This window comes from Henckelia pumila, chromosome 1, assembly GCF_033568475.1.
Source record: "Henckelia pumila isolate YLH828 chromosome 1, ASM3356847v2, whole genome shotgun sequence".
NCBI classification, from domain to species: domain Eukaryota; kingdom Viridiplantae; phylum Streptophyta; class Magnoliopsida; order Lamiales; family Gesneriaceae; genus Henckelia; species Henckelia pumila.
In genome coordinates, this window is record NC_133120.1 from 40394142 (window position 1) to 40414006 (window position 19865).

The 19865-nt window shown below is 39.6% G+C and overlaps 1 protein-coding gene across 1 annotated transcript; it reads left to right on the plus strand.

Moving 5' to 3' along the window:
* Nucleotides 1-18458: 18458 nt before the first annotated feature.
* On the plus strand, nt 18459-19406 carry LOC140875604 (major pollen allergen Bet v 1-D/H-like). Its single transcript, XM_073279330.1, has 2 exons — nt 18459-18729; nt 18923-19406. Exons 1-2 carry the CDS (start codon nt 18543-18545, stop codon nt 19222-19224), a joined length of 489 nt encoding a protein of 162 aa, XP_073135431.1. The 5' UTR covers nt 18459-18542; the 3' UTR covers nt 19225-19406.
* The last annotated feature ends 459 nt before the right edge of the window (nt 19407-19865 follow it).

Here is a 19865-nt window from a genome sequence, read left to right on the forward strand (position 1 = left end):
GACTTAGAGCACTTCGAATGACCCGAAGTAGATATCGGACGATCCGAACTCGACGTGTCTCGCATGTAGATAGTGAGTTGGTTCGGATGATCCGAACTCAGGTTCGGAGGGCCCGAACTCGTCCGAAACTTTTCCTATAAATAGGGCTCATTCGATTTCATTTCGAAATACGAATTCCCAAAGTTCCTTCTTCAGTTATATAGTGTGAGATATACACTTGAGGGCCCTATCGGTTATAATAGAGGTTCTGGAATAACCAAGGAGTGGTTATAGTCATCCAGGACTAGCGACTCCAAAGGGCTATCTACGGACGAAGGTATGGTCCGGGAATCTATTTAAGTTTTGGGAGTACTTATTAGCTTAGTTACGGCTTATAGAATTTATGTAGTGATACAGTGAACTTTTGAATATAAGCTTGGAACCTAGGATCCTACTATACTTGAACTAGCCTAGAGGTACGTATACATTGACTGAGATTGCCAGCGAGTATACATGTTTATATGTTGCATTTATTTGGTATTATTATATGGCATGATATATGATTTACCGCTTTCTATATTCATATGTCATGTGCATATACACGTTGAGCCTATACCTTGTTATACCTGACTATAGAGCCGCTCAGCTCTATACTCGATAGTCTGTCACTGAGAGTACCGCGACGGCGGGGGCATTTATGTCTGTCTACTCTAGTGTACTAGACGAGTGTGGTTGCACCCAGAGCTTGATCCGTGCGGTGGCAGCACTCATGTGGCGCTGGTACTGAGCATGACTTTTTAGATGACCCTTTACCAGTCATCATGTTGCATGCATTATATACATATGTTTACTCATGTCTATGTACTGGGCGTTAGCGCTCACGTCCTAGTTGTTATCTTGGACACCCTATTCCTTGGGGCAGGTCGCAGGATGGACGGAGCCGGTAGTTCGAGGCAGGACTAGGGAGCCGAAGCCTTTCAGGGGAATTTATATAGCAGGATATGTTTTAGCTGTATAATGTTTACTTTTAAGTTCTTCGATTTGGTTGTATCACTACAGATTTAAGCCTTGATTATGTTACTAAGCTGATATGTAAATTATGGTTATGTTTCCACACGTTTTTACTCTGTTAAGTATTTTGTTGTATTAAGTTTAATGCATGCTATTAGTTGCCAGTTAGTAGGTGATTCCATGCAGGGTCACTACATTTTTGGTATCAAAGCATGCTTAGTTTTTGGGATTAGTACTTGGGATTTAGAATTAGTAATTCTTGCGCATTAGGGATTTTAATGTGCAATTCTTTTCAGGATATGGCTGACGAGTGTCACGGTAGTGTTGGCCAGGGAGGTGGTCATCATCATTGTCATCGCTGCATCATGATGATCAACATCGTCATCATGATGGTAGACGTCGCTACTCTATCAATAAATTCATGCAAGTAGGACCAAAACCTTTGGTGGTAGGCGAGAATCCTGAACAAGCAAGAAGTTGGATGTCTAAACTCGAGAGTACTTTTCGTGCTTTCGATTGCACTGAGGATCAGAAATTGAAAGTTTTAGAATTTGTTCTAGAGGATCGAGCACGTTTTTGGTGGGATGCCAAAGCTGCTCAGGCAAGTACTGAGAGAGGACAGGTGACTTGGGGAGATTTCTGTCACCAGTTCAAGAAACTGTATTTTCCTCCAGCTGTTCGCCAAGCACGATCGATGGAGTTGCTTACTCTGAGGCAAGGATCAATGACTATTGATCAATATCAGCAACGATTTCTCGATCTGCTACCTTTCAGTCCTCATATTAATGAGAGTGATGCATTGAAGTATGATCTCTTTCTACAAGGCCTGAACCAAGATATCTACTCACAGGTTGTTGTCTGTGATGATCCAGTATCTTATGAGACTTTGGTGAACCGTTTCCGTCTTGTGGAGACTAGCAACAGGCATGCACAGTTGTTGATGCCAGCACAGCTTAGTTGATCATTTGAGCCTAGAGCTCAATCTGTTGTGCAATCTGGACCTACGTCTTCTTCTACTCCTACTACTTCATCTGGATCTCGTGGTTCACGAGGTATGTTCCATTTTGGGAAGAAGAAGAAGAAGGAGGAGTTTTGTAGTCATTGTGGAGGGAAGCATCCTGCAGCTTCATGTCGGAGAGCTACTGGTGCTTGTTATATTTGCGGTCAGCAGGGACATCTGCGGAGAGATTGTCCTCAGCGCATGGGTTCTGCTAGTGGATCGGGATCACAGGTTGGATCTCAGGCTTCTACTTTTCCCCGACAGCAGCCAGCACCACAGAGTTCTTCTGGTTACCGTCCCCAGTCTCAAGGTCAGGTATTTTCTCTGTCTCAAGAACAGGCTACTGAGGGAAGCGATCGCATGTTGGCAGGTACCTTTTTGTTATGTGGTATTCCTGCACTTGTTTTAATTGATACTGGAGCATCACATTCCTTTATTTCTAGTCTCTTTGTTAAGAGACATAGATTACCTTATGTATCATTAGATATAGATTTAGTTGCATCTACTCCGCTGGAGCAGGAGATAGTAACTAAGCGTCTAGTGATGGGTTGACTTCTAGAGTTTGAAGGTAATGTATTGTCAGCTAATCTGATGATATTAGCGATGACAGATTTTGATTGTATTTTGGGAATAGATATACTGACTTTGTATTACGCTACTGTGGATTGTTATCAGCGTCTGGTACAGTTTCATCCTGCTAAGGGTGATAGCTGGTATTTTTATGGTGATGGTGCGCGACCTCCGATGCCACTTGTTTCGGCTCTGAAGGCATGTCATGTCTTGGAGTCAGGTGGGGAGGGATACCTTATCTATGCAGTTGATATGTCCATGAGTAGTACAGGTATTGATCAGTTACCGGTAGTCAGTGAGTTTCCTGATGTATTCCCTGATGAGATTCCTGGTTTTCCTCCGGTGCGAGAGGTTGAATTTGGTATTGATTTAGTACCAGGAACTACGCCTATATCCCGAGCGCCTTATCGTCTAGCACCATTAGAGATGAGGAAATTGAAATAGCAGTTACAGGATCTGCTTGATAAGGGATATATTCATCCGAGTGTTTCTCCGTGGGGAGCACCTGTTTTGTTCGTCAAGAAGAAAGATGGATCGATGCGATTGTGTATTGATTACAGGCAGTTGAATCGTGTCACCATCAAGAATAAGTATCCTTTGCCGAGGATTGATGATCTGTTCGATCAATTACAGGGTACTTCTGTTTACTCCAAGATAGATCTGAGATCTGGATACCACCAGATACGGGTACGAGACTCAGATATTTCTACGACTTCTTTTAGGACCAGATACGGGCATTATGAATTTCTGGTGATGCCATTCGGTTTGACGAATGCACCAGCAGTCTTTATGAATCTGATTAATCAGGTATTTCGAGAATATCAAGATAGATTTGTCATCTTCTTCATTGATGATATTCTTTTCTATTCTCATGACAAGGATGAGCATGCACAGCATTTGAGGATTGTTTTACAGACGTTACGAGATAAGCAGCTATATGCGAAATTAAGAAAGTGTGAATTCTGGCTTGATTGGGTAGTGTTTCTCGGTCATGTGATTTCTAATGAAGGGATATCTGTTGATCCTAGTAAGATAGAGGCAGTGCTGAACTGGTCTCATCCGACGACGGTTGCTGAGATTCGTAGTTTCTTGGGTCTAGCTGGATATTACCATCGGTTCATCGAGAATTTTGCATAGTTGGCCAGACCTTTGACACAGCTTACACGGAAAGATGTTGCCTTCATATGGTCCTCGGATTGTGAGGAGTCATTTCACGATCTGCGTGGACGTCTTACTACTGCACCTGTGCTAGCTCTACCTTCTGGATCAGGAGGTTTTGTTGTCCATACTGATGCCTCTGGTCAGGGGTTAGGATGTGTTCTGACACAGCATGAACATTTTATTGCCTATGCTTCTCGACAGTTGAAGACGCATGAGAGTAATTATCCAGTACATGATCTCGAGTTAGCCGCCATTGTGTTTGCACTCAAGATCTGGAGGCATTGTTTTTATGGCGAGAAATTTGAGATATTCACGGATCACAAGAGTTTGAAGTATTTATTCACTCAGGCGGATTTGAATATGCGACAGAGACGCTGGATGGATCTTCTGAAGGATTATGATTGTGAAATCAAATATCATCCAGGTTATGTTAATCTTACTGCTGATTCCTTGAGTTGGCAGGTGAGACTTTTTGCACTTCAGACTAGTGAAGTATCTCATATGATTCAAGAGTGTTGTTCATTGAATTTTACGCTCAAGCAAAAGAAAGGGTGAAATGAGATTCGGTTGTATACTATTTTGTCTGAGCCAGCATTGTATTCTCGGATCAGAGATGCTCAGATATCTGATGTTAAGACTCAGCGTTTGGCACGTTTAGCCAATGGAGTTAATACATCTGGATTTCATTTTCATGCAGATGGTTTATTGTGCTTATCTAATCGAGTGGTTGTACCTAATGTTGCGGAGATCAGTAACGATATTCTATCTCAAGCTCACAGGAGTCGATTATCAGTTCATCTTGGAAGCATGAAAATGTATAAGGACTTGCGAACTAGATTCTGGTGGAAAGGGATGAAGAAGAGTGTGTATCAATTTGTTTCGAGATGTGTGAGGACCCGGATTCTAATCTTTCAAACATAAATAAATCATGTAATCAAAAGAAATAATAATCAATAAGAAATTTAGCGACGCACACCCTACATTCGGCGATGCAAAACCACGTCGCGAAAAGTAGATTTTTTTTTTTTTTATAGTAGAGGATGCGCGGGCGTGCATAACGCCCTGTCCGGACCTCCGAGAGAGTGCAGGATGCGCGAGCGCGCCTTCTGGGCTGCGCGGGCGTGCATGGCTTGCTGTTTCTACACCAAAAATGACTCCAACTAATATTTTTCCAACAACGAGGTATTCAAATACATAAAAATGTAGAACAAGCATCGATTCTAAGTTCTGCAACTCAAAATGGAATACAAGGGAGTTCGAATACAAGGTATGACTTCTAAAACCAAGTCCTCACTCTATTACTTCCAACTCGATCTAGGCATGCAGCTTTTGACTCGATCCTGCCCACCTGCCATCAAGCACACATAAAAACAAAACGACAGCCGGATAATCCGGTGAGAATATAATTCCCACTAAAAGAGACAAAACATGCATATCAAATAATATATCGAACGCGATATATGAAACAACCAAACAAGAATTCCAATAGCATGCCAATAACCCAAATCAATTGCAAAAAGTGCAATGCATGTCTTTAAAACAAGGATTATCAAGTCTGGATAATCACAAGGTAAAAGTTCTCTTTTCTCAATTGGGGTCCCGAGGACAAAATATCACCAACACACCGACTCTTCCGATCGAGGTGGACGGTGTATATTTTACTCCTCTAGACTCTGGGCACCTATAAAGAGTGTTTTTTGACAATTGGTAAAAATCTGCTAACCAATGTCACTCAACTATAGTCCACAGAACGTCTATTTCTTCTGGGCCTCTCTTTCCCGTAAAACCAAGGTAATTGGCTCAATATAAATGCGATGCAATATTAAAATAAGTCAACCAAGTTCATACCAACAAATAACATGCAGTATGTGATTTCTTTTGGGCACTCGAATTAATTCAAATTCGAGTTAATTGTCCCATTCATTCAATTGTCGTCTTCTTACCTTTTCAAGTTCGTCGGGAATTCAAATCTGAAAAAGACAATCGAACTCAATCAATATAGATTCAAAACAAGTCGAGCCATCTCAATAAATTCAATACTATACCGTCTTTACTCTTGAATCGGTTCAAAGCTTCCAAGTTCGTTCCAAACCCGAACCTTCAACCCAAATCTGAAAATGTTGAACATACGGATTCGATATCAATCTACTAATTCAAACAAACCCAGAATTCAAACCGAAGCAATACACCCGATAATCCAAAACTCGATTTCGACGGCATAACGGCTATAAACTGTCAAAACAAAAATCATCAACATCATTAAACAATTCTACACAACTCATATCATCTTCCAATCCATCAAAAACAACCAAATCCAACCAAAATCCAAAGACCCATTTTCGAATTTAAGCTTCAAAAATCATATAAAATCCAAAATTCGTTCTTTTTCTGAACTAACTTCAAATACACGATCTATGCTAGCTCGAGAACAACATACTTCAAGATTATCAAATTCTAAAAACCCAACAAAATTCAAAGTTCGAGGATCGTAGCAAAACTTACGTCAGAATGAAGCTCTCATTGCGGTGATCGTGAATCTCAACTCGAATCTGAAATCTAACGGTCGGATCGGACGAATCAAATGAAAGAAAATCTTGAAAATCGTTGGCCATGGCTTCTTGGTTCGTACGTGAGGGAGAGGGAAGGAGAGAGGAGAAATGAGTGATGGTGAGAAGTAGATTAGATAATAACAATAATATCCCATAGACTAGTCAACTGTCTTAATTGCAAACCGGTCCCTGAAACTCCAAATCAAATCAATTCCATCTCGGCTCAACTAATTCCCGTCAATTAAATTTTAATAATTAATAAATTCCACTTATCCCAAAATAATTAATTTCAGGGCCTTACAATTATCCCCCTCTAAGAATCGATTTCGTCCTCGAAATCAAAGCAGTTCCATCTCAAAAATAAGATACAGTTCGAAGACTACTATAATAATTCTTCTTTCAATTAACTCTGAAATCTTGGTTCTAATCAAACTCCGCTACTTGTATCGTTTCTTCAAATTCGTATCGGCTCAACTACACAACTCATCTGAATCGGTCTCGCTAAAGAGCTGTTGTTATGTTCGGTCAACTCTGAATCGGTCATCTCAACAAAGCTGGCGACTCATCAATTCTCGCCTTAATCTCAAAGAAATTTGCGAATTTGGTAACAAAAGACGTGATGCACGTCGAGAATACCCAAAGAATACGGAGAAACAAAGTGATGGAAACAAGGATAACTGAAGGAGTAAAAGTCGGTAGGCGAGATCGCCTATCTCCTCTAGAATCTCAAAGGAACCCATGAGTTCATCGAGACAATTCTCTCCCTTATCATAACCGCCACAGCCTCAAAAAAGAGGAATCTTCTAAATTACTCGGCCTCCCTGAACATAAGTACAGAGGTCTGCGTCGGAAACTGAATAATTCGTTCATCCTTCTTCTCTAATCGTCTTCATCGTAGACAGGAATCTCCATCCATCTATCGAACCTCGAATCAAATCTGATCCCAAGTCACGGAACTCAGAAAATCATATCGAGATTCTCGTTTCTTCTCATACAACTCATTAATAAAAATTGATATCAAGATACTCGTCTGATAGCTGTTGTACAGAAACTTCACAAAATATAAGAAATCCATCCAGCTAGTGCCAAAATCAAGCACTACAGCTCCGCATATCCTCTTAAAGTCTATATCGCTTATTCTTGGTTGTCCGTCATTCTGAGGGTAATAAATTGAACTCAATTATAATTCAATAACAAAAGTCTCTAAAAGACTGAGTTCAAGGTGAGAGTTAACTCAAAATCTCATTCTGAAAGAACAGACTTGACAGGTCAACTATCTGAAAATTCTTCTGACAACAATCCCAATCATAGTGTCATGTCTGAAATCCATTCTGCACGGAAATACAGTAGCAGATTTCTGCAATCGGTCTAATAAAACTTAGATAACTACTAATTTCCAGACTGATCGATAGCTTTGGATAGGTATTCGTCGAAAAGTACTCTTCTTTTCATTATGACTATTAACTGTACCACAGACAGTCGGTTCCTTCTCTCTATCACTATCAAATGCGGACAGACTAGGAATTACGAAATCATACTTCGAACCTCATTCTTCATCTGTTCCTATAAAGGTCGATTCCTCAATCCTTTGAATATCTTTCGATCGTCTGAACGAAATAATAATAAATGCAAAGTGTCAATCTCATGATACTCTGTCTCAATCAAAATCTTTGTCACAACAAAACAATTACTCACAACTGAGGTATCGTCACTGTCCTGAAACTCAGACTGTGCCCAGTTTCTGACTCTTCTTCAATAAATTCTCCAATTCGAATATGTTTTCTGTGTTATCTCCATCTTCTAAATCAATTCTGGCTCAGTTCGGATAAAATAATTCTGATAGACTTCCTATCTGTTTCAGACTCTCAATCAGAAGTGCAACACTCGTCGGTCGACGAAGTCAAAGATAGTAGATAAAATAAGAATAGATCCATCGGCTCAAAGAGAATAACGGTAGCAGATAAAATAATAATTGATCATTCTGTTCAAACCTCAATTGCTGCATCGCAATACTTCGGATCATACTAAAATTCACCATCAGATTCTTCATTATATCAATTCTTTTCCTCAATCTCAAAATCAGTTCGGCTGTAAAACTCATACATTGACTTCCCGGTTCAGAAAGGACTTCGAAAAATTTCACTGGAGATAGTGATGTCCGATCTTACAAGCAATAAGATCACTGCCAATTAAATATCGTGAATCGGGTGTTGAGTCTTGTACTGCTTCAGCTGCTACTATGACTGAGCTATCACAGACTTCCACTGAATAAGAACACCTCCAGAATATGGATACGAAGATGCAATGCACTGAAGATCATCAGTACAAAGGAAATAAGAAATACTGGAGCTCGAGTCGATCTCTTATTCATGCCAAACAACTGATCTCATAAGATTCGGTTCAGGTACAATTGCGTTCTTTGAAGTTAGATGAGAAATCGGTTTCTCGATGATAAGAATCCCTTTAAAATCTACTATAGAACTCAAAATCTTCAGTTCTCAAGTACGGATGTCGGATTGGCTTCAATCAAAACAGCTTCGGTCTTGCAATAATCATAGAAATTCCAGCTCTAGAATTAATATGATCGAGGAAAGGACATCTCGATACAATCAAAATTCAAACTTCAATAGTATAGCATGCAGCGTCTCGGCACTCAATTCTGCAAGACCATTCTCCAATACTCTGTATGATCAGTACTATTCTTCGAACAGAACCGAAAAGATCGATAAGAATTTCTAATTTCTTCTAAATACCTCTGGTAGATTCAGTTCAAAAGATTTACAATACTGTAGACGAGTTTCACTCCAAACGGTACGACTATACTCCAAGGCAGTCATACTTCGATCCAAGTCCAGTCTTCAATACTTCTTTCTATCAAACTCTCAGCTGATGATGCCTGGTCTCAAGTCATTGCTGAATCTAACCCCATGACTCAGAGATAATCCAGAAATCTCATCCGGATGACAACAGCAATCCTCTACCCACTGGTTTATCAACCAATTCAGGCTAGATTCTAGGACATCAGTGGAGGATTTCCGTTCATCTATTGACTCGGATCTGAATCTGTCAACTTTCTAAAACAATCCACAGTAATCCTGTACTGGATAAAGAAATTAACAGAAAATCAAATCGAAATCTAATAACTGAAGTACGATACTTCTTAGTTACAATCAAATCAAAATCTCAATCAAATCAAAATCTGAAGTATAATACTGTTCGGTTCCAACTCATCCCATCAATTCAAAGAATTGCGACTACTGATAATCAAAATTCAACAAACCGAGATGCATCAATAAATATCAATAAGATGAAAGATAAGGTGCGTAACCGATCATATCAGAATAAGAAGAGAAACCATATTCTACTGTTTCCTGCGATCATCATCGGTAAAATCTGAGTCTGATCCTTGATAAGAGTACGGCTAGAATCTGGTCGGAGTTAAAGACACAAGGCAATTCCCTTCGGAGATCTTTGATAATATCATGATGACAAACTCTGGCATAGTGTCCGGGCTGATGAAAGACCTGACACCGTCTTTTGATCTCCAGGCACTGCTCACTGATTCCATAAACTATTTTCTCTTCGATTAAAGATGGTCTTTACGTCCCTCTAACTCTGATAAAATGGTGAAAAGGAATCTGTCAAAAAAATTCGGGTGGAAGAGGATTCTAAACTGATCGAATCTTGATTCTCTAATGCTCTCTTCTTCAAGTTCTACCAACTTTTACCGATCCTCTAAGTTGGTACCACACTAACCGAATTCTCCGGTCATCTGTGTAGTTCAGAGAATCATCCAACTGATCGATCTCTTCCATTCAACTTCTGCGTCCACAGCATTTTCGGTACTCTTCAAAATTGGTAATCTAAGTGACTAAAACCTCCTCGGTAGTACTCCCATCGGTGTCAGAGTGACATCTATCAGAGCAGTGGTGGTACGATCTAGATCAGTCGAAGGAGTTACTGTTGGTTGTCGTCATCTAAAATTCTTCAGGAGATAATTCTGACATTCAGTATGACAAGGATACCAAATCTCCATCTAAATTTAAGTGTTCCACATCTCTGTTTGATAAGTTCATTCAACTACCATTCACTGAATTTTGGATCTCAATCGGATTCTAATTCACATCGCCAATAACCTCTGATCTATAGCTCAAGCAGACGGTGGAACTCGGATCCGAAATTAAAGTACAGTTCATATTTCAAGTAATTTATGCTTTAAAATTTAAATCACATAATCATGTAATTCCAAGTAACTCATAAATAATAAAGCATGCTTCCTATCAAATCAAATAATCGTGCTTTGAAAATTAATCGCAACTCATGTAATTCAAGTAATTCTCAATCAATAAAGCATGCTCGCACGTATTTAAATAATCATTTAAATAAATCAATCACATGCGAGAATTCAATCCATGCGGACTCGATCTACCCCGCTCACTCTAGTTCAAATCCAAGAATCTTATCGCTCTGATACCACTTAATGTGAGGACCCGGATTCTAATCTTTCAAACATAAATAAATCATGTAATCAAAAGAAATAAAAATAATCAATAAGACATTTAGCGACGCATACCTTACATTCGGCGACGCAAAACCACGTCGCGAAAAGTAGATTTTTTTTTATATAGTAGGGGACGCGCGGGTGCGCCAAACGAGGCGCGGGAGCGCATAACGCCCTGTCCGGGCCTCCGAGAGAGTGTAGGACGCGTGGGCGCGCCTTCCAGGCTGCGCGGGCGCACATGGCCTGCTGTTTCTACACCAAAAAAGACTCCAACTAATATTTTTCCAACAACGAGGTATTCAAATACATAAAAATGTAGAACAAGCATCGATTCTAAGTTCTACAAATCAAAATGGAATACAAGGGAGTTCGAATACAAGGTATGACTTCTAAAACCAAGTCCTCACTCTATCACTTCCAACTCGATCTACGCATGCAGCTTCTGACTCGATCCTGCCCACCTGCCGTCAAGCACACATAAAAAAAAACGACAGCCGGATAATCCGATGAGAATATAATTCCCAGTAAAAGAGACAAAACATGCATATCAAATAATATATCGAACGTGATATATGAAACAACCAAACAAGAATTCCAATAGCATGTCAATAACCCAAATCAATTGCAAAAAGTGTAATGCATGTTTTTAAAACAAGGATTATCAAGTCTGGATAATCACAAGGTAAAAGTTCTCTTTTCTCAATTGGGATCCCTAGGACAAAATATCACCAACACACCGACTCTCCCGATCGAGGTGAACGGTGTATATTTTACTCCTCTAGACTCTGGGCACCTATAAAGAGTGTTCTTGACAATTGATAAAAATCTGCTAACCAATGTCACTCAACTATAGTCCACAGAACGTCAATTTCTTCTGGGCCTCTCTTGCCCGTAAAACCAAGGTAATTTGCTCAATATGAATGCGATGCAATATTAAAATAAGTCAACCAAGTTCATACCAACAAATAACATGCAGTATGTGATTTCTTTTGGGCACTCGAATTAATTCAAATTCGAGTTAATCGTCCCATTCATTCAATTGTCGTCTTCTTACCTTTTCAAGTTCGTCGGGAATTCAAATCTGAAAAAGACAATCGAACTCAATCAATATAGATTCAAAACAAGTCGAGCCATCTCAATAAATTCAATACTATACCGTATTTACTCTTGAATCGGTTCAAAGCTCCCAAGTTCGTTCCAAACCCGAACCTTCAACCCAAATCTGAAAGTGTTGAACATACGGATTCGATATCAATCTACTAATTCAAACAAACCCAGAATTCAAACCGAAACAATACAACCGATAATCCAAAACTCGATTTCGACGGCATAACGGCTATAAACTGTCAAACCAAAAATCATCAACATCATTAAACAATTCTAAACAACTCATATCATCTTCCAATCCATCAAAAACAACCAAATCACCAAAATCCAAAGACCCATTTTCAAATTTAAGCTCCAAAAATCATATAAAATCCAAACTTCGTTCTTTTTCCGAACCGACTTCAAATACACGATCTATGCTAGCTCGAGAACAACATACTCCAAGATTATCAAATTCTAACAACCCAACAAAATTCAAAGTTCGTGGATCGTAGCAAAACTTACGTCAGAATGAAGCCCTCGTTGCGGTGATCGTGAATCTCAACTAGAATCTGAAATATAATGGTCGGATCGGGCGAATCAAATGAAAGAAAAGCTTGAAAATCGTTGGCCATGGCTTCTTGGTTCGTACGTGAGGGAGAGGGAATAAAGAGGAGAAATGAGTGATGGTGAGAAGTATATTAGATAATAACAATAATACCCCATAGACTAGTCAACTATCTTAATTGCAAACCGGTCCCTGAAACTCCAAATCAAATCAATTCCATCTCGGCTCAACTAATTCCCATCAATTAAATTTTAATAATTAATAAATTCCACTAATCCCAAAATAATTAATTTCAGGGCCTTACAAGATGTTTGGTTTGTCAACAGGTCAAGGCTGAACATCGACGACCAGGTGGATTATTGCAGAATCTTGAGATTCCTAAATGGAAGTGGGAGCATGTAACTATGGATTTTGTTACCCACTTACCTATGACTTCACGTCAGTGTGATGCTATCTGGGTCATTGTTGACCGTTTGACAAAATCAGCACACTTTATTCCTTATAACCGGGATTATTCTTATGATCGCATGACACGTTTATACATCCAGGAGATAGTGCGATTGCATGGGATTCCAGTAAGCATAGTCAGTGATAGAGACCCGCGATTTACCTCACATTTTTGGGGTAGTTTTCAGGAGGTGTTGGGGACCACTCTGAGTTTGAGCACTGCATATCATCCGAAGACTGACGGACAGTCAGAGCGGACGATTCGTACATTGGAGGATATGCTACGTTCTTCTGTCATGGATTTTGGCTTATCTTGGCAGGATCAGTTACCTTTGATCGAATTTGCCTACAATAACAGTTATCATTGTAGTATTGATATGGCACCTTTCGAAGCATTGTACGGTCGATGGTGTCGTACTCCGTTATTCTGGGATGAAGTCGGGGAACGATAAGTCGAGGGTCCTGAATTGGTGCAGCAGATTGTAGACAAGGTAGATTTGATCAAGCATAGGATCAAAGTTGCTCAAGATAGACAAGCCAGTTATACTAATATTCATCGCAGGACACTTCAATTTGAGCCTGGTGAATATGTGTTTCTACGAGTATCACCTTTCAGGAAGGTGATGAGATTCGGCGTGAAAGGCAAGTTGTCTCCTTGTTTTATTGGACCTTTCCAGATACTGGAGAAGATCGGAGATGTTGCATATCGTTTGGCTTTACCGCCAAATCTTTCCAGTATACATAATGTTTTTCATGTGTCGTTACTTCGACAATATATAGCTGATGAATCTCATGTGATTCAGTCTACTGATATTCAGCAAGAGCCAGATCTGTCTTTTGTTGAACGACCAATCCGTATCTTAGGCAGAAATGAGAAAGTTCTTCGGAACAAGACTATACCACTTGTGATGGTACAGTGGCAGCGTCGAGGCATTGAAGAAGCAACTTGGGAAACTGAGAGTCGTATGCAAGAAGAATATCCTGAGTTGTTTGCTTTGTATTTTTTATTACCATGTAGTTGTAATTACAGTTGTTGTAATAAAACGTGGTTTGATATTTCATATTGTTATCTTAATTTGTCTTTAGATGTTATTTCGCGGACGAAATATCTAAAGGTGGGGAGAATGTAGTAACCCAAAACTCATTTTAAGATAATAATATGTTAAACATGATTAAGGGTTGGTAATTAACCAATTCCGGGATTTAATCGGACCTCAGAAGCAAGAAATGAAATTTCATTGTCTGAGCCAGTTCGGACGATCCGAAGAGAACTTCGGACGGCCCGAACTTGACCACCGGGGGCTCCGAAGGTGAGCTTGTTGACTTCGGAGTTAAGGCTGGTTCGGACGATCCGAACTCAAGTTAATTCGGACGGCCCGAACTTGTTTGTGCCAAGAAGGCAGGATTACTCAGCAATGAATTTTGACAAGTGTCGGACTTAGAGCACTTCGGACGACCCGAAGTAGAGATCGGACGATCTGAACTCGACGTGTCTCGCATGCAGACAGTGAGTTGGTTCGGACGATCCGAACTCAGGTTCGGAGGGCCCGAACTCGTCCAAAACTTTTCCTATAAATAGGGCTCATTCGATTTCATTTTGAAATACGAATTCCCGAGGTTCCTTATTCAGTTATATAGTGTGAGATATACACTTGAGGGCCCTATCGGTTATAATAGAGGTTCTGGAATAACCAAGGAGTGGTTATAGTCATCCGGGACTAGCACTCCAAAGGGCTATCTACGGACAAAGGTATGGTCCGAGAATCTATTTAAGTTTTGGGAGTACTTATTAGCTTAGTTAAGGATTATAGAATTTATGTAGTGATATGGTGAACTTTTGAATATAGGCTTGGAATCTATTTATGTAGTGTTATCTTGGACACCCTATTCCATGGGGCAGGTCACAGGATGGACGGAGCCGGTAGTTCAAGGCAGGACTAGGGAGCCCGAGCTTTTCAGGGGAATTTATACAGCAGGATATGTTTTAGCTGTATAATGTTTACTTTTAAGTTCTTCGATTTGGTTGTATCACTACAGATTTAAGCCTGGATTATGTTACTAAGCTGATATGTAAATTATGGTTATGTTTCCGCATGTTTTTACTCTGTTAAGTATTTTGCTGTATTAAGTTTAATGCATGCTATTAGTTGCCAGTTAGTAGGTGATTCCATGCAGGGTCACTACATGAACCGCGCTCCCCCAGCTAATGGAAAATCCCTCCGGAGATGACCAACCTCTCCACATCGAAAAAATGCTCCAGAAGCTCTACGGCATTTGTCTGACGGATAATTCTTCCCAAAATGGTCTCATTTCTCCTTCTTCCCAAAACGAACAACACCACCGGAACCAGAGGAAGAAGAAGAAGATCCGGACTTCTTAAAAGACTGAGCACGGGGACCCAAAGAACTCGCAGGCCTAGACTGAGAGAAAGACCTGTTATGCCGAATGCTATCCTCCACCTGGTGACAACGGCTCACCAAACCCTCATAGGTCATATCATCACCAACCGCCACACGGTCATGAATCTCCGGGTTAAGACCCTGAAGGAATAGATTGTACTTCATCTCAGAGCTGTCAGCAATCTCGGGGCAATAGGATAACAGATCAAAGAACTTCTGCTGATACTCCTCAATAGACATGGCTCCCTGAAGTAAAGTGAAACGTCTGAAAAGTCATCTCCATACGATCTAGCCAATTCTCCGCATCCTCCGGAGTCTTGCCTCCAACCAAGGGCTTAGGACCTATCTGTAAGAACCGAGGCACACTGAAACGGTTCTCATCATGACGACGATGATGGCGTTCTTGACGAAGCTCCCGATTGCCATCGCCCCAACGTCCACCTACACTACCATGGATACTCTGATCATCGCGATCCGCCATCTACAAAATTACCTCACGGTTACCTTATGCAGAATCTAAATCCCAAGAATGCTATGCATGCTCTGATACCATAAATGTAGTGACCCTTACCGAGATCACCTACTAAACAGAAACTTAGGCATGCAATTAACTTAATTAAACAGTAATCAGAACTAAGCTGCGGAAACCATAAATATTATACAATTCCAAGGAAAGGAATCTGCAAATACCAAAATGGTTATACAACCAAATCGAATACTGTATCAACCAATATAATAAAACCCTAGGAGAAGCTCCAGCTGGCCAACCACTGCCTAGCCCCTCTTGGATCCACCCGCCTCATTCAGTCTCAAACCTGCCCCATAGAATAGGGTGTCCAGATACACAAAGTACGAGACGTGAGCATAAAACGCTCAGCACGAGAGTATGAGTATACATGAATGCAAGTGTACCGCCTACTAACTAGAGGTCAAGAATAAGATAACAAAGACAGACCGAGCCCTGGTATGTAGCACACTTTGTCGTCTCTTCAGGAGGTGGCTCACATACCAAAAACCAGGGGATACTCCGGACCAAAATCGATGGAAGTCCATCCACTAACAGGATAGGGTAAAACCCTACTTACAGACATCTCAAAAGAGATAGCTCAAGATGCAAATGTATGCAGCATATAATCATGTCATATAAATCATGCAGTCACATAATACATGCATACTCAGTCAGGATATCTTGAACAGTACTTTCGTACCTCAAATACTAGGCAAGCTCTACAAGCTCTAGGTCCACGCCTATAATCCGCACTACACTGCCAAATGATACTAATATCATTATAGTTCTCTAAAACCCTTAACTAAGCTATTGCATACTCCTAAATATTTTTAGGAAGCAAAATCTATACTTGCGTGCGTCGTCAGCCCGTTGCTCTCGCTTGCCTCAAAACTAGGCCATAGCTCCGCTACGACGCCTGGATCGCTACGCCACTTCCGGATTCCCAATGGGACGCCTAGAACGCCCTAGATCTAAGCTGGAAGACTAAGAAATCGAGAGAAGAGAGGTGGATGGTGCATCTGAAAATGAAGTTCGGCACCCCTATTTATAGACGGAGTTCGGGCCGTCCGAACCCCACTTCGGAGCCTACGAACACGTTCGGGGCGTCCGAAGTCGATCCCATCAATACGTCAGCAATGACGTCATCTTGCTGATGTAAGCAATGACGTAATACTGGATTCCGATCGGGCCGTCCGAACCTGCCGACGGGGCGTTCGAACACGTTCGGAGCCTCCGATCCTGGCTTCGGATCGTCCGATCACGTTCGGAGCCTCCGTTCTTCCTTTCGGAGCGTCCGAACTCAAGTTTAGTAAATGCGATTAGTTCCTTAATCTCTTTAATTGGTTACGGGCTACTACAGTTACCGTACTGATCGTACCGAAATTTTCGGTATACCGAAAATTCCGTAAATTCGATATTTTGTCGGTACGGTAACTTCGGTATACCTATTTCAAAAAAAAAAAAACTTCGGTATACCGAAATTTTCGTTATTTTTCCCCACCCCTACTCATGCATTTTGGCAAAATGAAGTCATCCACTGTTATGACAATCTAATTGTAAATTTTATACATTCAAGTTTTGGCCACACTTTATTTTTATAAATTATATCAGTTGACGGCTATTTCGCATTTGAAATCAACCATTCCCGATCTTGACTAAGCTGCACGTCTTTTTCATAGGTTTCTAGCTATACAAGACATATTCAAAATTCACGGTAAAAAAAAATTATTTATTTAATCTTTATTAGTTAAATGTTCATCTTATCCCATAGACCCATACGCTGTGATGACTAATAGAAATTTATATATTATAAGATATGGATAACAAATGCCGAGACTAAAACATTCAACGTCGTCATGTTTTGAGCAATTATTTAATTCCCACCACATTGTGTTCAAACTCGATAGTACACCATGCAAGTTTAATATCATATATTATTATTATTGTATATATATATATAGTTTAAATTCATGTACAATATATATATATATATATATTTAAATAAATTTTATTTTGCAGTTTTCATTTTTTTTCCGTTGAGTTATTTTTGTTATTTGAATTTTTTTGTACAAAATTTTTTTTTCGTGTTTTACCGACATTTTGTTTCCGTTTTCTATGCATGGTTCATTAGGATTTATGGTAATTTTGGGAAAAAGAGAAAATAAAAGATTTAGTGATTTATTCTCATTTAATTCAAAAAAATCTTGTGAAATTGTCTCACGGATTAATTATGAATATCTGTTTCAACTTGATTCATAAAAAAAATTATTATTTTTAAGTTAAAAGAATTTATTTGTAACATTTGTTGTTTAAAAAATGAGAAACTTTCCAATATTAAAATAGCTTGTTATATAACCTTGGGGAAGAAACATATTATTAATAATCCATGGTATTTAGAATTTAAATAAATAAAATAATTAACCTTGAACTTCTAGAAACTTAAACCTTAAAGTCAGAGGTGGAGTGCTCTGACTGTTAAAATCCAGTTTTTAAAAACCTTTAATAGAGATTTATAAAAATTAATCTAGTAAAAAATATATAAAAATACAGCAAGTGAACTAAACATTACAAATTCTTACATTGGATGATTTTGTTATTTCTAATTGTTTAGGGGTTAACTGCAATTATATCCAATTAACATCTCCATTTTTCTCCTATAAATTCCCATCACAATCTTAGCATTTCACCATCTCCTTCCAAGCCATTCTTCTTTAGCATATAAACAACCTCGTGTTCTATACTCCTTTCGTGCTCCAAAAAAACATGGCCGTCGTCGAATACCCCGTCGAAATCAAAGTTCAGATCACCCCAAAGAGGATGTTCAAGGCCATTGTAACCGATGGCCACCACCTCTTACCAAAAATAATCCCCCATATCTTCAAGAGCATCGACGTTCTCGAAGGCGAAGGCGGCACCACCGGATGCGTTAGGCAAATAAACTTCCCAGATGGTAACATAAATAAGATTCATATTTTGAATTTATATATATTAAATAGATATTAATTTCACCTATATGCATGGCATAACTGTATAAGATGTACCTGATATTATGAATATGGATAATCTAAAAAATTCAATGGAATTGGTCATGAATACAAGCTAATTAGCAGATGCACGTTGTATCTTACATATATCACATGCAGGTGCTCCATTCTCTCACATGAAAGACAAGCTCGAATACGTCGATGCCGAAAACCTAGTGGTGAAGATCGTTCTCTTTGAGGGACCGGGCCTCGGGGATAAGGTGGAGTCGGTGCACTCTGAACATCGTTTCGTGGAATCCGGTGACGGCGGATGCATCATCAAGTTGAAGAATCAGCATCACCTGAAGGCTGGCCACAGCCACATCTCGGAGGAAGAGTTTAAGGACGCAAAAGAACATGGCATTAAATTCTTCACCGCCACCGAGGCGTACCTCGTCGCTCATCCCGACGTTTGCGCGTAAAGAAATTAAATTTTCCGACCATATAAATTAATCGAATAAGCCCTAAACAAGGGCATGCTTGTGGGGTGTGAATCCGTTGTTTTTATTTCATTTTATGTGAGCTTGTGTTGTTTTAATTTGTTAGGCTTTAATTTTATTGAAGTGAGATTTGTGATAATAAATGTTCTTATCCTTTCTTCTTACCACAATTCCTTTTTTTTTTTTCAACCCCAGTCCAAAAATCAGAGTTTTCATCCTTTTAGACATTTGATTGACTATTGATTACGACGGATAACAATATAACCTGATCAATAAATTATCTTATACTATATATTTAGTTTGAGGTTTATAGTGTTGGGACTAAATCGGGATCACTTAATAAATGACTTATTAAGCATGCAATTAGAGATAATCATAAAACAGATATCAACAGCGGAAATTAATAAAATCAATTAGCAATCCAAACCGAAAGTATACAACCGGTGACTAAAAACCAAAAAGTATCAATATATAGTGTTATACAACCAAATCAAATCAGTATCAAACCTACTGAACAACCCTGGTGAAACAGCACAACACTGCGACATCGATCCATTCTCAACCTTGCCTCGAACCACTTACCTTGTCCAACCTGAGCCCTGTCCCCGTCAAATGGGCTGTCC